This window comes from Carcharhinus amblyrhynchos, chromosome 8 (assembly GCF_965287045.1).
Source record: "Carcharhinus amblyrhynchos chromosome 8, sCarAmb.v2.hapA, whole genome shotgun sequence".
NCBI classification, from domain to species: domain Eukaryota; kingdom Metazoa; phylum Chordata; class Chondrichthyes; order Carcharhiniformes; family Carcharhinidae; genus Carcharhinus; species Carcharhinus amblyrhynchos.
The window spans coordinates 102784723-102811036 of record NC_137331.1 but is presented as its reverse complement, the minus strand read 5'-3'; the positions used below and the strand labels follow the sequence as shown (position 1 = coordinate 102811036).

The 26314-nt window shown below is 44.2% G+C and overlaps 1 protein-coding gene across 3 annotated transcripts in view; it reads left to right on the top strand.

The window, feature by feature from the left end:
- fam135b (family with sequence similarity 135 member B) overlaps positions 1 to 26314 on the top strand; it is a 401595-nt gene that overhangs the window by 191240 nt on the left and 184041 nt on the right. For all 3 annotated transcript variants that reach the window (XM_080194586.1, XM_080194584.1, XM_080194585.1), the window contains one exon: positions 20902 to 21041. In XM_080194586.1, coding sequence (XP_080050712.1) covers positions 20902 to 21041 — 140 coding nt within the window. The remainder of the gene's footprint in view (positions 1 to 20901; positions 21042 to 26314) is intronic.

The following is a 26314-nucleotide window of genomic DNA, read 5'->3' as shown; positions in this document are numbered from 1 at the left end:
GGATTCTGTGAAATGAGGAACTCACTTAGTACCATTCCCTGGCCTTCTCCCCGTAACTATGCACAATCTTCCTTTTTAATTAATGTTTCCATTTTGACTGTTTCAGCGGAACCTGCCTCTCCCACAGTGACAGGTCGTGCATTTCAGAACCTAACCACTCACAGCATAAAGAAGTTTCTCCTCCTATTACTTTTGCTTCCTTAATTAACTACTTTGTAACTGCCCTCTAGTTCTTGATCTTTTACTGCAATTGTATTGGGCATTGGTGAGACTACACCTGGAGTATTGTGTGCAGTTTTGATGTCCTTGTCTGAGGAAGGACTCCCTTACTATAGAGGGAGTACAGCGGAGATTTATTACCAGGCTGATTCCTGGGATGACAGGTCTGCCATATGAGGAGAGACAAAATTGGTTAGGATTATATCCACTGGAGTTTCGAAGAGTGAGAGGAAATCTCATAGAAACTTATATAATTCTAAGAGGGTAAGACAAGATAGTCAGGAAGAAGTTCGTAGGAACCTAAACACTTTATTTCTGAGTCCAAAGTCTACCATGCCCTGAAAACTGGGCTTGCTTAGACAGTGAATGGCACAACTCTCAAGCTGTGCGAGTATCATGTGTAACTGTAAATATTGTTGGATCTATTATGTTGCCAATTGTACTGTGAAGAAAATGTTCCCAATGGTGGGGTAGTCCAGAACTAGGGATCATAGTTTGAGGATAAGGGATAAACCTTTTAGAATTGAGGTGAGGAGCAGTTTCTTTACCCAGGGAGCGGTGAATGTGTTCACTACCACAGAATGTAGTTGAGGCCAAAATGTTGTCTGATTTCAAGAAGAATTTAGATGTAGCACTTGGGGCTAAAGGGATCAAGGAATATAAGGGGGAAGGGGGATCAGGATATTAAATTTGATGATCAGCTATGATCAGCAAGCTCAAAGGGCTTCTAGTTTGCATGTTTCTATGTTCCCATGAACCTTATGATTTTGAATAAAATCTACTCTCTGTCTTTTCTTGGCAGAAAACAGTTCGAACTTCTCCAATTTATCTTTATAATTGACAAGAAGAACAACTCTCATGAATCTTTTCTGCACTCTCTCGAATGAATTTCCATCCTTTCCAAAGCGTAGCACCCAGGAATGCCCAAGATAATCTAGCTGAGATTGAACTAATGACGTATACAAATTTAACACAGCCTCCATTGCTTAGTCTGTGCTCCTGTTAATAAAGCTCAAAATATTGTATGGTTTATTCAATGCTTTTTCAAGATAATGGTAAGCTGCTTTCTCGAATAACTGCAGTTCCTGAGATGTAGGTACACCCACAATGTTGTTATGGAGGGAATTTCAAGATTTTCTCCCAGTAACAGTCATGGGGTGGGTGATATATTTCCAAGTTAGGATGGTGAGTGACTTGGAGTGACAGATGGTGGTGTTCCCAGGTATCTGGTAGCGGTCGTGGGTTTGGAAGGAAGTAGCCTTGATGAGTTCCTGCAATGCTTCTTGTAGATGCTACATCCAGCTACCATTGTTGGTCAGTGGTGGAGCGATTGAATGTTTGCGGAAGGGGTAGCAATTAAGTGGGCTGCTTTGTCCTGGATGGTGTGTCAAGCTTCTTCAGTATTGTTGGAGCTGCACCCATCCAGACAAGTGGGGAATATTCCATTATAGTCCTGACTGTGCCTTATTGATTGTGGACAGGCTTTGGAGGGTCAGGAAGTGAATTACCTGCTGCAGGACTCCTAGCCTTTGACCTGCTCTGGTAGCCACAGTATTTATATGGCTAGTCCAGTTCAGTTTCTGGTCAGTGGTAACCCCCCCGTCAGGAAATTCACTGATTGTAATATCAAGGGACAATGTTTAGATCCTCTCTTATTGAAGACTGTCACTACCTGACACTTGTGTGGTGTGAATGTCCCTGTCCTGCCACCTTCAGTGACTTATACACATTGACAGCCAGGCCCCCCTGCTCCTGCACACTCTTTAGTTTGTATTGTCATTCCAAGTTCTTTCAACCAAAATGAATCACTTCACATTTCTCTCCATTGAACTGTATCTGCCACCTGTCTGCCCATTTCATCAACTTTTCAATGTCCCTTTGAGCATTTACTCTATCATTCTCACAGTTCACAATACATCCAAGTTTCCTAACATCCACAAAACTTGAAATTGTGCAGTGTACATCAAAGCCCAAGATATTCATATACATCAGCAAGAGCAGGGCTCCCAACACTGACAGCTGGGGAACTCCATGACAAATTCCATTACAAACCTTCCTCCAGCTCTGGTTAAACCCCAATTGAACATCAGTGAGCAGGTTATTGATGGAACATAAGTCTTCAGTTGTATTGCTGGAAAGTTGTCTTCCATGATGCTGAGGACCTCAGGCTGCGACTGCACTTTTGGCTGATGACCTTTGCAAATGTCTCAGCCTTGTTCCCTGCGTTGATGTGCAGAGATCGATCGTCACTGGGGATGGGAATATTGATGGAGCCTCCTCCTCCAGTTTGCAGTTTAATTCTTCATCATAATTCACCACTGGATGTGACAGGACTGCAGAGTATAGATCTGATCCATTGATTGTGAGATCCCTTAGCTTTATCCATTGCATGCTGCTTATGCTGTTTGGCATGTGATTAACCCTGTTTTGTAGCTTCACTAACTTGGCACCTCATTTTTGGGTATGCCTGGTGCTGCTCCTAACATAACTTCCTGCCCTCTTCATTCGACCAGGGTTGATCCCACAACTGGGTGGTAATGATAGAGTGATGGGTGTTCTGGGCCATGAGGTTACAGAATACAATTTTGTTGCTGCTGATGGCACACACTGCCTCAGCAATGCCCAGTTTTAAGTTCCTTGATCTGTTTGAAATCTAGCCCATTTTGCGCATTGGAGGATATCATTAATATGAAGATCAGGTTTTGTCTCCATTGTCTGATGATCACTTTTCCCAATAACTGTCATGGACAGGTTTGATCTGATTTATTATTGTCACAGTGTACAGTGAAAAGTATTGTTCCTTGCACACTAAACAGACAAAACATACTGCACATAGGAAAGGAAAGAAGAGAGTGCAGAATATAATGACTCAGTCATAGCTAGGGTGTAGAAAAAGATCAACCTAATGAGGTAGAGCCATTCAAAAGTCTGATGGCAGCAGGGAAGAAACGGTTCTTGAGTCGGTTGGTACGTGTCCTCAGACTTTTGTATCTTTATCCTGATGGAAGAAGATGCATCTCCGACAGATAAACTGGTGAGGTCAAGGTCAAGGAGGTTTCTTCCCTTTTGATAGCTCCCTCACCACCTGCTGCAGATTTAGTCTGGCAGCTATGACTGTTAGGAATCAGCCAGTCCCATCAGTAGTGGTGCGACTGAACCTGTCTTGGTGAGTGACATTGAAGTTTTCCATTTAAAGTACATTCTGTGCCCTTGTCATCCTCAGTGCTTCTTCCAATTGATGTTCAACATGGAGTTCTGATGCATCAGCTGAGGCAGGGGGATCTGTCGGAGGTTTCTTTGCCCATGTATGACTTTATACCATGAGACATCATGGGGTCCTGATTCAATGGTGCATCAAAAGGAATGGGTGTTGGATAATTATGCATCATGATCTGCACAACTGTTTTCATAGGTTATTGAATTTCATGGTCTTAGTCTATTGATGGTTATTATACATTTAATGAACTAAATGTCAATCAAATATTTAAAAATAATTGTCAATTTTCTCCCTTCACCCCCCCCATGAGGTACTGACTCATATCAGGTCATAGTTCTTCCCAAAAACACAAAAGAAAGACTTATGTTTGTATAGTGCCTTTCACAAGTACACATTTAGGATGTCCCGAAGCACTGCAAATAAAGTACTTTTGAAGTATAATCACTGTTTTAGTGCTCTTCTTTGTGTAGTGCCTCTGCTCTCCTTTTGTTAATGAATGTCTGCTCCCACTTGATGATTCAGAAATATATTTTATTTGCTCTTTACAGCACAGTGGATGGATTCAATCCTGCGAAACTGAGGCATACTGACTAAGAGTGTGCCTAGTTTAATCCCTTCTCTACTTAACATGACCTTTCTCTGTGTGTGATACCAGGCAGAGGATGGAATTTTCCCTTCCTTCCTGTGGCAGGTTTCGGGATGGGCAGGAGTGGAAAATTTGAAGCAAGGTAAAAAATCAGATCCTTGCTCGCGGAAAAACAGTTTGAAATTTTCTCCTCACTGCTTCCATGGTGAGTTGCATTTTGTGCTGATCCATGGCGGTAAAGCCATTTTTATGCATCACCATGCCCTGATTTCTCATTAAATATGCTACTCGCCGGAATCACGCAGCCCTTCCCAATCTCGTGCTACATTAGCAGGGAACGAGAGTGATCTGAAACACATTTGGAAGTAAGCAGTGTGTATCTGCCAACCCTCATTCCACTCCTGACTTTGAGATTATTACAATATTGATTGTCTGCTGCAGCGTTGCTCTGGCATTTTACTAATGTAAGAAGTCTCACAACACCAGGTTAAAGTCCAACGGGTTTATTTCGTAGCACAAGCCACAAGCTTTCGGAGTGCTGCTTGTGGCTTGTGCTACCAAATAAAATGTTGGACTTTAACCTGGTGTTGTGAGACTTTTTACTGTGTTTACCCCAGTCCAACGCCAGCATCTCCACATCACGCTCATTAATGGGCCATTAAGACGTTGCACAGGTGAAAGTGAAGGGTCACTCTGCACACTTAAAAGAACAAAGAACAACCCAGCACGGGAAACAGGCCCTTCAGCCCAACGAGCCCGCGCCGCCGCATCACCCTACACCTACCCTGCCCCGTGTGTATTGAGTGGAACCCCTAATGTAGCCAGTTGCTTCCTCTGTTTATTGGGAGAATGTGGGGATGTGTCCGTGTGGTGTTCCTTAGCAAATTCAAGATGGCGCCGGAGTGTGGCGACTTCTTGCAAGCTGTGCCCAGCATACCTTCTAATTCTTTTACTCTAAACTTCTATACTTCTAAAACTTCATTCTAACTCTTCCAAACTCATTAACAATGCTCTAGTTCAATCTCTTACATTAAGTTGATCTTTCTCTACACCCTAGCTATGACTGTAACACTACATTCTGCACTGTCATGTTTCCTTCTCTATGAACGGTATGCTTTGTCTGTACAGTGCGCAAGAAACAATACTTTTCACTATGTTTTTACATGTGACAATAATAAATCAAATCAAATCAAAGGAAAAGAATGTGCACTGAGCCTACAGTGCAACAGTGTGTCTCTGAGCTGCTGCAGGTGAATGCAGTGAGGGGTCATCTTTGAATGACTCCTTTAAGGTGGCCTGGGAACTGGAGCTTATGTTGGTTCTCGAGGTGTGTCTGGACCTGTTAGTGCCTGTAAGAGAGAGCAGACAGATTTCATTCATAAGCAGCTGAATATAACATTGCATGTCACTCACTTTGAATGTCAGGATGTGATCAGTTCATAGAGAGATCATCCATCCTTGCCGGCTTGCTGGGCAAGGCTGATCTCACCTTTCCCACAGGAGTGATTCCTGTCTTCATTCGCCAACACAGCGGCATCCTTCTCGAATATGTTCAGCTCCAGTATGTCGGCCCTCCCTCCTCTAGTCTGGTATCTCTCCCTCTTGCTGTGGACTAACTTGCCCTGCATGGAAACAAATGGAATATGAAGAGGAGAGATTGAGGAGAGTTTGGGAAACATGCATGTCTGCTGTGTGTGCTGTGGCTGTCCTGACGATGGGTGAGGATGGAGTTGGTGCAGCACGATAGATACGATGCTGATGGTGTCTCCCGGGCATTTTAGCAATCAAGGGTGATGTGTCCCCCGCTAATACTGTGTGAGACCCCTGATCATTGTAAGCCTTTGTGCGCTTAATGCTATCATGAGAGTGTGAGATTGCAGTGAGCTGAAGGTTGGTATACCCTTGCAGAGTAGGTGAGATCATTCATTCTCTCCTACACTGATTACTTTTCTTGGATGGTTGCCTGAAGCACTGATTGCCCTTGTTATTGCCTCCCAGGTTGGCGAGGTGAGGCTGCTGGGCTACTTGGAGCCATCACTGGGTAAGGGACATCCCAGTGTTGCTGCACACCATTAGCGAGAGGCTCGAGGGGAGTCATTAGTAAATTAGAAAGCTTTCTTTCCTCATGAGTTCATCTGGAAATGTCTGTTGCACAAAGCTGGGTGGGAGAGAATGAAGGTGCTGTTTAAATACAGTGGCCAGAGCTTTGACCGTATGAGGTCATGGCACAATGGTCAATTCAGTTCTAAACCCACCATGGGATGCGGAGAGAAATTCTTCTAAGGATAATTTATGAGCTTCCAAGTGCGATTTCCCACCATGCATCCAGGGGGACCAGTTCGCCATGGTACTTGGTTTCAAAGAAGTTCTTCTTTGGATGTGGGCAGGCTGTTTGGGAGCAGACTAGGGAACATCAAAACCATTTCTATTTTTATTTTCATTTGACATCCATAAAACTGCACTTGTGGCAGCTCACCACCATCTTCTGTAGGACCATGAGGGGTGGGCAAAAATCTTCTTAACATGTAGAGCCACTGGATAAAGATCAGTAGCAGCAGGGAGCTCTGTTTATTTTTCCCTCCCCCAGCAGGGTTGTGGCCAGGTGTATTGTTCGTACAGTTATCCCCGGTGAGAACTAATTTACTGAATGACAGGGTACGAACCACATACATTAGGACTGAGATGAGGAGAAACTTTTTCACCCAGAGACTGGTGTATGTGTGTAGTTCATGACCACAAAAAGTGATTGAGGCCAAAACGTGGTGTGATTTCAAGAAGAAATTATTTTTATGATTTTCCTGGGATGAAGGGATATGGGGGGAAGGTGGGATCAGGACATTGATTTTGACAATCAGCCGTGATCAAAATGAATGGCAGGGCAAACTCAAAGGGCCAAATGGCCTACTCCTGCTTCTAGTTTCTGTGTTTCTGTTCCTAGGTTTCAGGTCTGAGCTTCGCAGAAGGGAGTTTATAAGATGCATTTTTTGAATTGTCAGATACTTTTAAGTTCATCTTCAAGAAATGGACATCGTTGGCAAGGCTTGAATTTATTGCCTATTATTTCAACGCTCAGTACAATGAAACATGAGCAGAAGAACTGAATTGCAGGGATGTGATGTGGCATCAATGAACCTTAATGAAATTGAAGTCAGTGGGAAGCAGAAGGGATCCCTCCAAGGATTGGAGTTTTACTCACCATGACCACTTGCAGCTAAAAGGACAAGGGCAGCAGATACATAGAACGCCACCACCTGCAAGTTCCCCTTCAAGCCACTCACCATTTTGACTTGGAACTATATCACCATTCCTTTACTGTTGCTGGGTCAAAATCCTTGAATTCCCTTCCTAATAGCATGGTGGGTCAACCCATAGCATGTGCACTGCAGCATTTCAAGACAGCTCACCAACACATTCTCAAGTTCGATTCCTGGCTTTGGTAACTGTGCGGAGTTTGCACATTCTCTCTGTGCCTGTGTGGGTTTCTTCTGGGTGCTCCGGTTTCCTCCGAAAGACACGCTGACTAGATGCATTAGCCATGCTAAATTTTCCTTCAGTGTACCGGAACAGACGCCGGAATATGGCAACTAGGGGATTTTCACAGTAATTTCATTGCAGTGTTAATGTAAGCCTACTTGTGACACTAATAAATAAACTTTAAACTTTGAACCCCTATTGCTGGTTCTACCCACAATTTGGGAACTCTTGACTGAAAGATGCTGTAGAAGTGGTTTACAGGGAATATGGACTTTCACTTGCATGCATGGACTGAAGAAGCTGGGATTGTTCTCCTTAGAACAGAGATGGTTGAGATGGGATTTGATAAGAGATGTTATAGGTCTTGCTGTGTCTAAACAGAGTTGGTAGAAAACATTTCCATTAGCAGCAGTGATGAGAACTCTAGAATGTAGATTTACAGTGATTGACAATGGAATGAAAGGTGAAATAAGTTTTCTTTTTGTAGAACAGTTGTTTATGACATGGAATGCACTGCCAGAAAGGGTAGTGGAGACAGATCCAAAGAAGGTTTTCAAAAGGGAATTGGATATGAATTGAAGGGAAAATAATTTCTGGGATCTAGGGAAAGGGCGGGGAACTGGGAGTAGCTAAATTGTTCTTGCACCATGATAGCAAGTTATGTTCCTTCACCCAGATTGAGGTGTTATTGCTGACATTCGCTGTCTGCATCTACACCTGTGGAGTGACTACTCATAACCAGGGTGCTGCCAGCATTCACAGAATTTTTTGAGAGACCGCCTTTAGGGTGGGGGAAACAATTGTCCAGGTCCAATAGAGAGAAAGAGGATGGTAATTTTCAAGCTCACCGCTCGGACTGCAGATGTTTGCAATCATTTGATGTTTGCATTAAGAATAGCTTTTTCAATTAATTAAACGTTTTGCCTTGAAATGGAAAACAAAAAACGCTTTTTCAAATTTCTAATTGGAACAAAATATATTGGAAGGTTACTAATTGCTTTTGTTTGTTCATTACCTAAGTCTTGGCAAAAAAGGTTGTATTTTTTCGTGAATGTAGATGCAATGTAGTTGTAGTCCTTTGAACTAGTTAATCATTAATTGCATCAAGAACTTGGAAGAAAAACACTGAATACAGCAGTCTCACTGAACCTATAGTGATGCATGCAGTAGTATGAGGTTTCCAAGTGTTACTTGCACAGAGGAATTCTTTTCTCTGTCAGCAAGTACATTTTTGTACTTAATGATCCATAATTTCTGTTGGAGTGGCAATTGAGTTGGATTGGCACTTTATTTGCAATTACTTACCTTTAAATCATCTCCTAGTTTGCATGACCATCCACCTCAGGCCAGGTGAGATCTGTGTAGCGCAGTCTCTTCCTGGTGGGGGGATTGGTTGGTTGGTTGGTTCGAGTTAAGGGCAGCTCAATTGAAGGTAAATGAGCCAGAACATGAGTAAATTATTTCATTTATTCATTTTAAGTGATGTGAGCATCGCTGGCAGGGCCAGCATTTATTGCCCATCCCTAATTGCCCTCCATTTCAGCACATTTGAGAGCCAACCATATTGATGTGGATCTGGAGTCACATGTAGGCCAGACCAGGTAAGGATGGCAGATTTCCTTCACTAAAGGATGTTAGTGAACCAGATGGGTTTTCACAACAATTGACAGTGGTTTTATGGACATCTAATTAGACTTTTAATTCCAATTTTATATTGAGTTCAGACTTCACCACCTATCACACCAGGATTTGAACCCAAGCCCCCAGAGCATTACTGTTGATCTCTGGATTACTAATGATAATACCACTATGCCACCACCTGCCTGAATTGATCTCATAGATAGAATTTCAGAGTAGTATTTGAGGAAGAGCTGCATTAGTAGAGGGGCCATCTTCTTATAAAATGTCATAATGAGGTTCCAATGACCTGTTAAGTTAGGTATGATAGGAAAGTAGCAGGATTGGTATTCCAGCAAATGGAGTCTCAAATGGACTGAAGAAACTCCTGCACCTAACTCCATTTTGTGAATTAATCTTTCTGCTGTGCGTTATAGTACCCTGGAAGTTTCATGCATTCATCCTTTACCACCTCACAGCATCACCGGCTCCACTGGAGTCAGATAGGAATGAGAATTGCTACAAAATGACCGCGAGCACTCCGCACACTTTCCTAAATTAATTGCCCACCTTCATTTTTTAATTATTTATACGTCTGGGGAAGTGGTAATAGTTTGATGCTGAGGGGAATAATCCATCCAATGGCTTCTGCTGGTGCAATGTGAATGGTTGTGACACCACCAGGGCAGAAGTTAGAATGAATTGCGGATAGCGATAAGGACCATCAGAGTATACAGCAGGATATAGATCAGTTGGAGACTCGGGTGGAGAGATGGCAGATGGAGTTTAATCCGGACAAATGTGAGGTAATGTGTTTTGGTAGATCTAATACAGATAGGAAATATACAGTAAATGGCAGAACCCTTAAGAGTATTGATTGGCAAAGGGATCTATGTGTATAGGTACACAGATCACTGAAAGTGGCAATGTAGGTAGAGAAAGCAGTTAAGAAGGCATATGGCATGCTTGCTTCATCAGCTGGGGCATTGAGTTTAAAAATTGGCATGTCATGTTGTAGCTTTATAGAACCTTGGTTAGGCCGTAAGTGGAATATTGTGTTCAATTCTGGTCGCCACACCACCAGAAAGGTGTGGAGGCTTTGGAGAGGGTACAGAAAAGATTTACCAGTATGTTGCCAGGTATGGAGGGTGTTAGCTATGAGGAGAGGTTGGAGAAACTTGGTTTCTTCTCAATGGAACGACAGAGGTTGAGGGGCGACCTGATAGAAGTCTACAAGATTATGAGAGGCATGGACAGAGTGGATAGTCAGAATCTTTTTCCCAGGGTGAAAGGATCAATTATTAGGGGACACAGGTTTAAGGTGCGAGGGACAAGGTTTAAAGGAGATGTACGAGGCAGAATTTTTACACAAAGAGTAGTGGGTGCCTGGAACTCGTTGCTAGGAGAGGTAGTGGAAGCAGATACGATAGTGACTTTTAAGGGGCATCTTTACAAACACATGAATAGGATGGGAACAGAGGGATATGATTCCCGGAAGGTAGTGGGTTTCAGTTCAGTATGGTTGGTGCAAGCTTGGAGGGCCGAAGGGCCTGTTCCTGTGCTGTATTTTTCTTTGTTCTTTTTTCTCTGTTGTTCTTTGTTCTTTGAATCATAGAACCCTTACAGTGTAGAAAGAGGCCATTCGGCCTATCGAGTCTGCACCAATCACAATCCCACCCAGGCTCTTCCCCCATAACCCCACTTATTTACACTACTAACCCCCTGACACTAAGGGGCAATTTAGCTCCTTGGGTGGGTGATGTGTGTGATGGTCCTGACTTGGAGCTGTTCCTCGAGTACCAAGGCGGGTGCATTAGAAGACCAGCACCAGTTCTCTGGGACGTTATCCCAGTTGTCATAGAAATTGTTGGGCCTTTTCCCTCACCCCTCGTGCCCCTCACACCTTCCTCTTTGGCCCTTCACGCTCTCCAGGCCAACTGAATACCAACTCATGATCCCCATCAAGTCTCCCCTGACCCTTCTAACCTCCATAGCCACTTACCAAGTGTGCACCATGGAAAGACCTCAAGTCAGGTAAAGGTTTAAAAAAAACCTTTTAACAATCAAACATAGTTCTCACTACTACACACTTGATAATATAAAAATCTCTAATCATAGAAGCTATTCAGAATTTTTAAATTGCTTCAAATGGCTAATTGCTTGTGCGAACAAACAAACTTATATACGCCCTCACAAATCAAAGACAACTAATTGTCTAAAGCCTCTTTAAGCTGCCAATCAAACTGTGAGCTCAGAACCACCTGCTGAGATAATTGTAGCTTTTGAAACTTGGCGCTGGGAGAAATATCAATAAAGAACTCTATTGAAGCTGCAGAAGCAGATGCTTCTTTTTAATTCTAACCTGGTCCCATCAATTAGAAAAATACAGAAGAGTTTTTTTTTAAAACTTGGTGTTAGCTGCAGTCTGATTTTCTTAAGGTTCAAAGAATATGTGGTTTCAAAAACTTTAGATCAGGACCGTTATCTCCAAGAGCTATTGGCCAGAATTCTCTGTTGGCCTTGGCAGGATTTTACGAGCCTTGCCCGAGCAAGGTCGTAAAATCCTGCCTCTTTTGTCCGCTCCATCAATTGGTGACTCACTCATTATAGGTTGAGGATCTAGCATCTGCCAAAATGGGGTCTGTTTCAAGTCTCAACCAACAGATTTGCGATTTGCGCCCTTGTGAATCTCGTCATGCTCCCCCCCCACCCACCTCCTTTCCGCTGCAAACGAAAATGTTTTTTTGTCAGGATTGGGATGGGGGAGGGGGTCGCAGATTTGAAAGCCCTGTGGAATCCTTCCGACTCCACTACCATTCTACCCTGTGACCCAAATTCAAAAACTCATGACACAGGAATGGCAGATGTGAACCCACAGACCTGCTGCTATGCACCATTACATAATGAATCACAGTGAGTCACACCACTAAATCCTTATAAATTCAAAACAACCTCGAAACCTTATCATTATTTAAGTCGCGTTCCTGTGAGTGATTATTAATCAGCGTTCTCATCAAGGAGATCATATGGTTCGGCAAGGGATTTTACAAGACTATAATTTAATGGAAGGTTTGTTTACAAACAGGGTAATGGGTGCCTAAGAGTAACCACACGCTGGAATTTCATTGAGTTCAGATGGCTTCACTTGCTAAGATGCAAAGCTGGAATAGTTGCATTAAACACATGAAATTACTAGGCACTTACTCATATCGTTTGCTTTGGGAGCTCCTTTAGGATCTGTTGGCCATACATCAATTGATGCATTGTTTGCAGTTCTGGTAGCCTTCATAGAGGTATTGTTGTCCCCAGATAGGTGGAGAGATGACCAACAGTGGTACCTTAAGTTATAAGAACATAAGAACATAAGAAATAGGAGCAGGAGTAGGCCATCTAGCCCCTCGAGCCTGCCCCGCCATTCAATAAGATCATGGCTGATCTGAAGTGGATCAGTTCCACTTACCCGCTTGCTCCCCATAATCCTTAATTCCCTTATCGATCATAAATCTGTCTACCTGTGACTTAAACATATTCAATGAGGTAGCCTCCACCACTTCAATGGACAGAGAATTCCAGAGATTCACTACCCTCTGAGTGAAGAAGTTCATCCTCAACTCTGTTCTAAACTGACCCCCCCCCTCCTCCTTATTTTGAGGCTGTGCCCTCCAGTTCTGGTTTCCTTTCTAAGTGGAAAGAATCTCTCTACCTCTATCCTATCTAGCCCCTTCATTACCTTATATGTCTCTGTAAGGTCACCCCTCAGCCTTCTAAACTCCAATGAGTACAGGTCCAATCTACTCAATCTCTCCTCATAAGCTAATCCCCTCATCTCTGGTATCAGCCTGGTGAACCTTCTCTGCTCTCCCTCCAAGGCCAATATATCCTTTCGCAAATAAGGGGACCAAAATTGCACACAGTACTTTAGTTGCGGTCTCACCAGTGCCTTGTACAGTTGCAGCAAGACCTCCCTGCTTTTATATTCTATCCTCCTCACTATAAAGGCCAACATCCCATTCGCCTTCTTGATCACCTGCTGCACCTGCTGACTGAGTTTTTGCGATTCACGCACAAGGACCCCCAGGTCCCTCTGCACAGTAACATATTGTAATTATCAGAAATATAGCATTGGAGAAAAATTACCAGGTGCCTAAGCGCACCCGGTGGCACAGTGGTTAACATTGCTGCCTCACAGCTCCAGGGATCTGGGTTTGCTTCGTGGCTTGGGTCAATGTCTGTGTGGAATTTGCACATTCTCCCCATGTTGGTGTGGGTTTCCTCCAGGTGCTCCAATTCCCTCCCACAGTCTGAGGATGTGCAGGTTAGGTGCATTGGCCTTGCTAAATTGCCTCTTAGAACATAAGAACATAAGAAATAGGAGCAGGAGTAGGCCATCTAGCCCTTCGAGCCTGCCCCGCCATTCAATAAGATCATGGCTGATCTGTCGTGGCTCAATTCCACATTCCCGCCCTCTCCCCATAACCCTTAATCCCCTCGCTTATCAAAAACCCATCAACCAGCGTCTTAAAAATATTTAGCGAGGCAGCCTCCACCACTTCAACGGGCAGAGAATTCCAGAGATTCACCACCCTTTGAGTGAAGAAGTTCCTCCTCAACTCCGTTCTAAACCGCCCCCCCTTTATCTTGAGGCTGTGCCCCCTAGTCCTACTGTCCTTTCTGAGTGGGAAGAGTCTCTCCACCTCTATCCTATCCATCCCATTCATCATCTTATACGTCTCAATGAGATCTCCCCATATTCTTCTAAAGTCTAACGAGTACAAGCCTAGTTTATTCAGCCTCTCCTCATAGCTCAACCCCCTCAACTCCGGTATCAGCCTAGTAAACCTCCTCTGCACTCCCTCCAAGGCCAAAATATCCTTGCGTAAGTGCGGCGACCAAAACTCCAGCTGCGGCCTCACCAATGCCCTATACAGCTGCAGCAAGACCTCCCTACTTTTATATTCAATTCCCCTCGCTATGAAGGCCAGCATCCCATTTGCCTTCCTGACCACCTGCTGCACCTGCAGGCTGGGTTTTTGCGACTCGTGCACAAGGACCCCGAGGTCCCTCTGCACCGTTGCCTGCTGCAGTTTTTTGCCACGTCAAGTAATAATCCTTCCTACCATTATTCCTACCAAAGTGGACCACCTCGCACTTGCCAACGTTAAATTCCATTTGTCCGTTCCTGGCCCATTCGCCCAGCCTATCTAGATCCTTCTGCAGACTCTCCACACCCTCCGCGCAATTTGCCGTTCCACCAATCTTGGTGTCATCAGCAAATTTCGACACCATACACTCGGTTCCCTCCTCCAGATCATCTATATAAATGGTAAATAGCTGAGGCCCCAGCACCGACCCCTGGGGCACTCCACTAGTCACCAACCGCCAATCCGAATAGCACCCATTAACCCCTACTCTCTGCCTCCTATTTGACAACCAATCCTCTATCCACGCTAACACCCTACCCCCAACTCCATGCCCCCTTACCTTCTGCAATAACCTCTTGTGAGGTACCTTGTCAAACACCTTCTGAAAATCAAGAAAGACCACATCCACCGGCTCTCCTCTATCCACCGCCCTAGACACATGCTCATAGAACTCCAATAAATTTGTCAGACACGACTTCCCCTTAACGAAACCGTGCTGCGTCTGCTCTATCAAGCAATTCCCCTCCAGATGCCTCGCTATTTCCTCCTTGATGACGGATTCTAACATTTTACCTACAACAGACGTTAAACTAACCGGCCTATAATTCCCTGCCTTTTGCCTGGCACCCTTCTTAAACAACGGCGTAACATTAGCCGTTTTCCAATCTTCCGGCACTTCCCCGGAATCCAGCGACGTTTGGAAAATAACCACCAAGGCATCCACTATCATCTCCGCCATTTCTTTCAGAACCCTCGGATGCATTCCATCCGGTCCTGGGGACGACTCCACAATCAGTCCCTCCAGTCTGCCGAGCACCGCCTCTCTAGTAACAATAATGTTATTGAGACCCTCCAGTCCTACCACCTTTCCATCGCTAACACCCGGCAAATTATTCACGTCCTCCTCCGTGAAGACCGAAACAAAAAAGTTATTCAAGACCTCAGCCATTTCCCCATCCCCTACCACCAAGTCCCCCCTCTCATCCTCAAAGGGTCCAACGTTCACCCTAGCCAGCCTCTTCCTTTCTATATATTTATAAAAACTCTTGCTACTCCCTTTATTATTGGGACATCCCTGAGCCACCCATTCACTTCCTTAATCTTATCAACCTTACGCCCGTCTGCACTCGGTTCAGGCAGTAGCCCAGAGATAACCACCTTGTCGGTTCTACTTTTTAATTCCATTCCCAGCTTTTCATACTCCCTCCCCAGATCCTCAGTTTGCATTTTGCCTACGTCGTTGGCACCCACATGTACCACAACGACTGGATTCTCACCCTCCCACTCCAGGTTCCTCTGCAGCCCAGATGCGACATCCCGGACCCGAGCACCAGGCAGACAACACACCCTTCTGTGGACTTTGTCATTGTGACAAAGGACAGTATCAATACCCTTAACCCCACTATCCCCAATTACTACTACGTTCCTTTTCACCTTCTCTTTGCCTATGTCCTGCGTCTGCATCACTGTACTGTGTGCAGTTTGCTCACCAACCTCACCTCCCTCGTTCTCGTCCAGACTGGAAGCAAGAACCTCAAACCTGTTATGCAGATTGAGAGGCTGAGGCCTCCTCTCCCCACCCCCCTTCCTCCTCTCCCCACCCCCCTTCCTCCTCTCAGCAGCCCCCTCTTGTTCCTGACCCTTAGAGTTAGCCAGTCTAGGGGGGGTGGATGTCACTTGCACCCCATTGACAATGGCACCCTCTCTCCCCCTGATGAGCCTCAGTGTCTGTAGCTCAGAGGCCAGCTCATCTACCTTGAGCTGGAGCTCCTCCAGCAACCTACACTTACTGCAGACATGGTCACTGGGAAGGACCCTGGGGTCCACCAGCTCCCACATCATACAGAAACAACACATCACATGCCCCTCCATTATTCACTGTAGTAATATTGAAAATTTCAACACGAACTTACCTGGCCCTTTTTCTCCCCAGCCCTTTTGCTCCTAAGCCCTAGTAGCTCGCTCTGCTTCCCTCTCACTCCGCTGCCCGCTCCGACACTGCCCGCTGTCTACACCAGGCCTCCTTTTAAACCTGGCGCTGTTTTAAAGCTTGGTCCCCCACAACTCCCTGCAATCCACTCCCTTAGAATTCTTAAAGCGGTCGATACAAAAAGCCCGCAAAAATGCTTTTAAATGATTTAAACAGTTTTACAAGGTAAGTTCTTACTACGAAAGTGCTTTAAACTTATTTAAACAGGCTTTTAACAGGTAATTTCTTATCTGTCTCTCTGCTCCTTCACTCGTCTGCTCCAGCAAACAATGGAAGGCTTCACCATGTGAGCACCTGATAATTAAAGCCTACTCCCCCACAACTCCCTGCTATCCACTCCCTTAGAATTCTTAAAGCGGTAGATACAAAAAGCCCGCAAAAATGCTTTTAAATGATTTAAACAGTTCTACAAGGTAAGTTCTTACTACGAAAGTGCTTTAAACTTATTTAAACAGGTTTTTAACAGGTAATTTCTTATCTGTCTCTCTGCTCCTTCACTCGTCTGCTCCAGCACTGGAATACATAGGTTATAGGGATTTGTGGGGTTACGGGCATAGGGCCTGGGTAGGTTTGTGGTCGGTGCAGAATTGATGGGGTGAAAGGCCACCTTCGGCACTCCAGGAATTCTAAGATTCTTACCACATTGAAGTAAGTACCTGCTTAGAAATGATCTGAGTAAATATCTTGAGATTGCAAAGGCAGTTCATAATATTTTAAGGAAATTACCCAATAAAATGAGATATTCAACTGCAAATGGACACAAGTTTAAAATGGATAAATTAAAAATTAGAAGATAATTCAAGGAAATTTTTTTTCCACTCAAAAGAGAATAAAAAGATGTGGAATAACTTACCATGAAGGTAGTCACAATTTCGTAGTACTCTTTATTGTAAAGAATTCAGTGGCTCTTTTCTAAGGATCAAGCTGAATAATAGGCTAGAAGTGAGGCAATTTGATGAGGGAAGAGAGATGAGGGTACAATAATACAAGAGGGCAGGTGGGTTTTTACAGAGACTTTTGAAGGCAGGGAAAAACAGTATGAAGCATGTTAGAATATTTTAGGGAGAGAAATATAGAGCATAGAGGTTCATTAGAAAAAAGAATGATCTCTTATAGTCAGCGGTAAATCTAAATCACAAATACAGAGGCCATGGGCTGAGATAGTTATACAAGGATCACATGGATTTCGGCAGCACTGAGATAGAGATCATCCATTAAGCTTCTTCTGTTGCCTTCCATTTCTCTTTTCCTCTCTTGCAAAGTCGACCATTTCCTTTTCTCCTAACTCTCGTCTCCTCCCTCTTCTAATTTCTTACCCATTGCCCCCACAACCGTTCCATGTTCATCTCCTCCATTACATCCGTCCACACCAGTCAGACTAAACTCCTGGCCACTGAGCTTCCCAACCCCGCTGCGAGCTGACAACATATACGGTTACCCTTCATCAGCGCTCACCACCCAATCTTTCTGAAAACTGTCATTATCCTCGTCTTCTCGACAAACCATGGGTGGGATTCTCCAGCTGTTTGCTGGTGGCAGGATTCTCTGATCCCACCGGCAGCACACCCTCACCCGTGAGTTTCCTGGTGACATGGGGTGGCTTCAATGAGAAATCCCATCGTCAGCGGCGGGACCAGAGGAGCCTTGCTAGCGAACAGTGCACTATTTCCTACCATGAATCACATGGCTGGGAGGCTGGAGAATCCTGCTCCTCATCCATGTTAAGTGGCACTTCTGCGACTATCTACATTCCTCTGAAAGATACTTGAATGTGTTCTCACACTTCCTGATTTGTGCCTAGTTTAAATCTCTTCCAACAGCTTTTTATCCCTCCATCGGCACTGAAATAATTCTAACTAAAGGTATGAATGCCATTCTCTATGACCGTAACCACAATACGTTAATCCTCCTCATTCATTTTGGACATGGTTGATCGCTGTTCCAGTACACCAGTGTTTTTCAATTCAGCTTGGCAGTGTTTTCTCATTTGACTTAACTTTCTGACTGTGTTCAGAATGATTTTGAGCACTACTTTCTTTTTTCTAGTTTGCACCGTCACCATAATGATTATGAGGGGCATTGGCAGAGTGGATAGTCAGAAGCTTTTTCCCAGGGTAGAAGAGTCAGTTACTAGGGGGAACAGGTTTAACGTGCGAGGGGCAAGGTTTAAAGGAGATGTACGAGACAGATTTTTATACACAGAGAGGAGTGGGTGCCTGGAACTTGCTGTCGGGCAAGGTAGTAGAGCAGATACGATAGTGACTTTTAAGGGGCGTCTTGACAAATACATGAATAGGATGGGAATAGAGGGATATGATCTCCTGAGGTGTAGGGGGTTTTAGTTAAATTGGGCAGCATGTTCGGCGCAGGCATGGAGGGCCGAAGGGCCTGTTCCTTTGCTGTGATTTTCTGTGTTTGTTGTTCTTTGTTATAAGAAGCCCCATGGACTCTCACTTCCTCACCTATACATTGTCTTTAGCGACATAATCCATGGGCACGGTATCCACTTCAACTTCTGCGTAAATGCTGATGGCATGCAGCTCTACTTCTCTGCCTCTGCCAACCTTTCCATTATCTCCATATTGTCGGATTACTTGTCCAATATTCAGCTTTTGTTGGGCTATAATTTCCTTGGGTTAAACCTTGTCCCTTTCAGAAATCTTTGCCACTGACATTATCTACCTCCCCGGCAACTGAATCAGACTGTTTAAAACTTTGACATCCTGTTTTACACTGAGCTAAATTTCTAACTCCACATTCTCTTTGACACACCCACTTCCAACTCATTAATATCATCTACCTCCGCAACTCCCTCAACCCATCTGCCAGTGAAATCTTCATTTATGCTCCTGTTACCACCGTTCTTGATTATCCCTGCATTCTATTGACTAGAGTGCCAATTGCCTCTCAAAACCTCAGCTCATACTAACACTGCTTCAGATTCCCTAGACTATACCAATCCCTACACCCATTGACCTGCCCTTGCTAATGGATATTGTGTCCTGATACCCAGTACCTCAGTTTTAACATTCTTTCCTTGTATTTAACACCCAGTGTCACCCTGCTCTCCATAAGCTTCAGCCCCACAATTTAGTTTATTCTTCAATCTGGTCTCTGGGGTATTCTTTTCACTCTTTTCCTCTCAGCATTAGTGGCTATTCGTTTAGTTACAAACCCTAGAAGCCCTTCTCTAAATCTCTCTACTTCTTAATATTCCTCTATTTTGAAAGTTCTCCTTAGAACCTATACCTGGCACAGTGATTAGTATTGCTACCTCACAGCGCCAGGCACCTGGATTCGATTCCCAACTTGGGTCATCCTTATGCAGAGCCTGCAGGTTCTCCCTGTGTCTGCGTGGGTTTCCTCTGGGTGCTCCGGTTTCCTCCCACTGTCTCAAAGATGTGCCGGTTAGGTGCATTGGCAGTGCTGCATTCTCCTTCAGTGTACCCGAACAGGGGCCGGAGTGTGGTGACTAGGGGATTTTCACAGTAACTTCATTGCAGTGCTAATGTTAGCCTACTTGTGACATTAATAAATAAACTTAAACTTTAAACATCTCAGACCAAGTTTGTGATCAGTATTCTTTCTTTGTTTAGATTGGCATCTGATTTTCCTTTAGTTTTGCTTCCTATGTTAAAGTTCAGAGCAGACTCATGGAGCCGAAAGGCCTATTCCTGGCTCCTAATTTGTATGTTCGTAAAGGCGATATGTATGTATAGTTTTAGTAGTAGTAGCAATGGTGGTAACAATATTATAGGAACCATCACTGATGGTGTTAGAGTTAGTTTTACCTTGCACATGGAAAGTGGCCATGCTCCTATTAGTAATACTTAAAGTTTTTAAATTTTATTTATTAGTGTCACAAGTAGGCTTACTTGTAATAAGTAATACACTGCAATAAGTTAATGTGAAAATTCCCTAGTTGCCGCACTCCGGCGCCTGTTCAGGTATACTGAGGGAGAATTTAGCATGGCCCGTGCAACTAACCAGCTCGTCTTTCGGGCTGTGAGAGGAAACTGGAGGAAACTCTCACAGACATGGAGAGATTCGCTGATTAAGTAATTTGACAATGTTAATGAAGAGGAGCTGAGCAAGGATGGAGTCCACCAGGGGTACATTGCAAATACGAATAACAGGACAAAGAACCAATAGACGGAATGGCACCAGAAGAGCAGAATAACATCGGGTCTTCTGGAAGTACAGTGTTAGTGGAGTGGCTGATAGTGTTAAAGCTTGAGAGAGAATAGACAATATAGTTACAGACAAACTGGAAACCAGTGTTGACTCTGATTAGGATGGTTCAGCTGCTGTGGCCTAGTCAGAACTTCAGTTGAAGAGTCTGGAATGAGGAGTGGACAGAAAAGTGAAAGAGAAGCTCAGGAAAAGTCACTGAAGAAGAGAAAAGTAAACTAGAGGTGTTTTTGGAGAGAGAAAGGATAAGTTAACTATGGGGGAAAAGTGGCAGGCATGCTGATCTGAGGAAACGAATTGTCATGTCTTTTAGCCTTTTCCTGTTCTGAAGAATTCTCTGAAGTTAGGTTATTCTGGTAATTTGAAAACGTGATGGTAATCAGAATTGCTTTACATGGCGATTTTGGACAGTAATTTTTTTTTTTCTTCGTGCATACTCAGTGATTGTTTGATTTTTTTTCTGTAGGCGATTCAGGCCCCAGCCCACCCTTCATTCACGACAACACAGTTTACAGCAAGATATTCCAGATCCTGTACAGAAATGAAGAAATTGTAGTGAATGACCCCAGCCTTTTCAGAGTTCACCTCCTGTTGGACGGAGAAAGGGTAAGTTGTTTTACTGAATACTGTGTTCTTGTTGCAACGGCCCTGCAAAAAGGGCAGAAGTTTATTGTCGGTGGTGATGGGAGTTGCTTTTGGAGTGAGTTTGGGTCAGATCTTGAGCACGAGTGGCCTTATCGCCACTTGCAGACCTGTGCTTTCGTTGTGCACAACTGTCTGCTGGTAAGATTGGATTGCTGCATTCACTCTGCAATTAATCCTCTTCACAATTGTCTCAATAAACAAAATGGAAAGTGTACATTTAATATGTCTTGTTGGATCAGCTGCCTCACTCTATAAACTCTGTGGTCACAATAAACTTTAGAAGTTACCTTCAGAAGAAATGCACATATAAAAAAACTGGATCAATAAGAGGAAACAGGCCAGTTTAATGAACTGTTAACTACTCAGCAAAAAGATCAAATGAATGAGGGAATTGAGCACATCGGAGGCAGTCGATATCTGTTGTAAATAAACTCATCCTCACGATATTTACTTTAATCACCTTACTTACCATAAAATTCTCAGCCTGTTTTGTCTTTACCTATGTGATTAGTATTTTGTAATTAGGAAAGTGATTGACAGGTGAGCAATCAATGCAGTCACGGTCAAGGTAAGCTTTTTTTGGCGCAGAAATGCGGAAAGAAAATATCAGCACAGATCAGGGATCTTGGATGCTCTTTAAATGCTGGGATCACTGAGCAAGACCCAGATTAGTCATTGACAAGACGGTGAGTTGACCTTGCTGAATGCTGGTAGGTCAGATCATACACTCACAGCACAGTTTGAGCTGTGCAATGGAAGAAAAATGAAAGATGCTCAATAGACTATGAAGAGCATTCAGCCTTTAAGTTTAATCGCCGGCTCTTCAAAGTTAAGTAGCTGCGCACAGGAATACAAATATTGTGCTTTTCTTTTGAAGGGAGATAGGGAAGCAATAACCAAGAGCAATGGGAATAATACTCAGTTTAGAGTCTGCATGCAAGTGTTGTATAGGACTGCCCCAGCTCCAGTTCTGTGCTAGCAAAATGGATGCAGAAATCAACTAATATGAGGATAGTGTGGCAGAATAGAATTGAGGTGGAGGAACAACCATAATCTTATTGAAAGGTGGAAAAGTCTTAAAGGGCCAGATGACCTATTCCAGGTCCCATTTCTTTATGTTCTTACAGCTGTTGCATGTAGAGTATGTAAGTATGCTGAAGTCTCCAATTCTTTCTCCTTTTCATCCCCCCTCTTTCTGCACCCCAATCTGTGGAGGTACAGACACAATGGGCAGCCTTCTCCCATTTTGAGACTAAGTGCGATGGCAGGCGGCTCAGGCAGTGCCTGAACGGCCAACCAGAATGGCAGGATCGCGTGCCAGATTTAGTAGTTAAACCTCATTAATTATGCACAGATTAAACCCCCTCTGACTCCCCTCACGGGCCAGCAGCTGATTCTTCCAGTGGGTTAGAGATCCCACTGCTATATTTAAACACCAGTCCTACACACTCTCATCACTTTCACCTCAGTCTCAACTGTCTCCGCCAGACCATGCAGAATGTCAGCAACTTTGTCAGGACGGCACAGTGTCACAGTGGTTAGCGCTGCTGCCTCACAGTGCCAGGGAATTGGATTCAATTCCCAGCTTGGGTCACTGTCTGTAGGGAGTTTGGACATTCTCTCCGTGTCTGCGTGGGTTTCCTCCAGGTGCTTTGGTTTCCTCCCACAGTCCAAAGATGTGTGGGTTAGGTAGATTGGCCATGCTAAATTGTCCCTTAGTGCCAGGAGGAGTAGCTAGGGTAAATACATAAAGCCTGGGTGGGATTGTGGTTGGTGCAGACTTGATGGGCCAAGTGGCTTCCTTTCGCACTGTCAGATGCTATGCTATGACTCTAATTGAAAATACTCGTAGCCTCAAGAAGAAGTCTGCTCCTCGATTCAACCACCTTCCCTCAAACATATCTCTGGAGTCTTCACCAATCCCTGACCAGTAAATAATGTGACCCCCATGTTTGTGAGCTTCTCACGCAGCCTTGTCATAGTCCTGCTTCCTTTTGCTCGGTCTTCCTTATGCCTTCCATTGTTTGCCTCCTTCATCTACTTCTTTGCCCCTCTGCCTGCCTTCATGAGCCCTTGCTCTATCCTTCCCCACTGGTTTTGATCAGGCCGTACCTTGCACTCCACCCCCATCAAACTTCGGACCTTTATTGCATTGGCTGCATAAGCTCCGCAGCATAGTATGTGCAGGGAGACTGGTGCGTGTAGCACCAGGGAGGAGACTCTTGTTCTCCCCAACCCCAGGTGCAGTACTGAACAGAGGCAGTGACACAGGAGGGCTCATAGGTTGGGCAACATGGTAATGTCAAGGGAGATCAGCTCAGCACGGCAATGGAGGATACAAACTGCGTGTGGTGTGCAGAGTGGTGTGCAATGCGTTAGGGACAGCATGGCACTATGGTAGAAAGTTTTATTGCATTCACGGAACGGTGGCACAGTGGTTAGCATTGCTGCCTCACAGCACTAGGGATCCAGGTTTGATTCCCAGCTTGTGTCACTGTGAGGAATCTGCACGTTCTCCCCTTGTCTGCATGGGTTTCCTCCGGGTGCTCCAGTTTCCTCCCTCATACCTAGAAATGTGCTGGTTAGGTGCATTGGCCATGCTAAATCCTCCCTCATTGTACCCAAACAGATGCTGAAGTGTGGCGACTACAGGACTTTCACTATAATTTCATGCAGTGTTAATGTAAGCCTACTTGTGACACTGATAAATCAAAAAAGTAACTGAAGGCCACTTTGTGCACACCATTTTTTAGCAGTCGGGTTTGACACTAACATGATTTCCTGCTCGTGTGACACAAGGTTGGAAGGCCTGATGGAATGCTAGCAGGCAGCTATTTGAAAGAGCATTCATGAAATACAAATGAACATAAATGGCATTCGCACCACCTGTCTTTTAGAAGAAAGAAAAATTGGTTTAGTTTAAATTTATTGTAAATTTAAGTCAGGCTACTGGAGATTTTAAGTTTATTAGTATCACAAGTAGGTTTACATTCACACTGCAATGAAGTTACTGTGAAAATCCTCTAGTTGCCACGCTCCAGTGCTTGTTCGGGTACACTGAGGGAGAATTTAGCATGGCCAATGTGCCTAACCATCATGTCTTTTGGAATGTGGGAGGAAACCAGAGCACTCGGAGGAAACCCATACAGACACATGGAGAATGTGCGAACTCCAGACAGAGACCCAAGTTGGGAATTGAACCTGGGTCTCTGGTGCTGTGAGGTAGCAATGCTTACCGCTGTGCCATTGTGCTATCCCGGCTTGAGTAAGGCAAAGAATTACACATTAAATGGAAGGATACTGAGAGGTGTAAACTAAGTGAGGGACCTTGGAGTTCATGTCCACAGATCCCTGAAAGTACAGGGTAGGTCACCAAGGTGATTAAGATAGTAAGTATATGGAATACTTTCCTTTTTTCCAAGACAGAAAATACAAGAGCAGGGAGATTATGCTGGAGTTATATAGAACACTAATTAGGCTACAACTTTTGAGTACTATTTGCAGCTCTGGTCACTTCATTTCAGAAAGGATAATATTGCACTAGAGGAGGTACAGAAGAGACTTACAAGGAATCAAATCTGGGTCCCTGGCGCTGTGAGGCATTGATGCTAACCACTGTACCACCGTGCAACGGGGAGAATTGCGATGTAATTTTACAGCTTTGTGTTTTGACTTTTTGGATCAACAAGTCTGCCCACCACCAAGCCCACCATGGGCTGGTTGTAAGAAGTTCACCCAATGAAAAGTCTGAAAACACCATAGTGCAGTGCATTGCAATATTCCCGTGCACAGAATTTATTTGCCAACCTTTATACCCCTGTATGATGTACCACCGAGTCAAGAGCAATTAGGAATGGGCAACAAATGCTGGTCTCACTCGAGATGCCCATATGCCAAGGACAATTTATGTTCAGTACATGGTTTTGCTAAGCTGCAAATTGCAAATGATCAGCAATTAGAAAGAAAGAGATGGGCACAGTGACTCTTGGCTGTTTTGTTGAAAATTGTATATAAATCTATGCAGCATTTTTAAATGACATTTGAAAAGCAGCATGAAAATTCCTTCAGTGAGGAAGTTCAATTAAAAGAACATTAATTTCCCTGGTGTTATCTGCCTCCTCGAAAAGGCTGGAATACAGCAGTCCTATTTTGAGCGCTGGGAGGTTTTGTGAGATCTCTCCTCGCCTCCTTGTCACTGCAGGACCCCTTCCATCCTGTGGAAGAACTCCTCTGTGTGGACTCTTCATGATGACAGATCCGCAAACCTCTTCCCTTTGCTTCAAAATCAATTCCAATACGATTTGCAGCAAAAATATTAAACAGAAATAGAATGGTGACATTTGCAGAGACGCGTTCCCGCAGTCAGAGCACTCACAAATGATGTCTCACTTTGGAAGAATCTGTGGCAGCTGGCCAAAACGCAGCCCGGAGGAAATATCAGTGCGATTTTCTGGTCTAAAATCAAATTGTAATTCAGCTAAAACATAAATGCTGGTGATGTATCAAAGGACTTGTTCAACCATTTAATATGCATGAAATGTATACATCAGTTTGGACTGCAAATGCTGTGGTGAAAAATGTGAGTTAGTTGCAGCTACAATATGAGCAATATGTTTAAAAAAAAACTTTGACCTGTGGTGTTTGTACAACACTTATGTGTTAGAAGTACATATTCTGCAAAGAGATCTCTTCTTCACAATATTTCCCCTTCTTCTTCTCTTCATTCTGCTTCATGTTTGGTTCCTGGTGGCCATTGAAATCATAGAATCCCACAGAGAATCCCTACAGTGCAGAAGGAGGCCATTCTGCCCATTGAGTCAGCACTGACCACAATCCCACCCAGGTGCCATGCTTGTAACTCCATGCACTTAGAACATAGAACATAGATCATTACAGCGCAGTACAGGTCCTTCAGCCCTTGATGTTGCGCCGACCAGTGAAACCAATCTAAAGCCCATCTAACCTACACACTTAGAACATAAGAACAGAAGAACATAAGAAATAGGAGCAGGAGTAGGCCATCTAGCCCTTCGAGCCTGCCCCGCCATTCAGTAAGATCATGGCTGATCTGTTGTGGCTCAGTTCCACATTCCCGCCCTCTCCCCATAACCCTTAATCCCCTCGTTTATCAAAAACCCATCAACCCGCGTCTTAAAAATATTTAGCGAGGCAGCCTCCACCACTTCAACGGGCAGAGAATTCCAGAGATTCACCACCCTTTGAGTGAAGAAGTT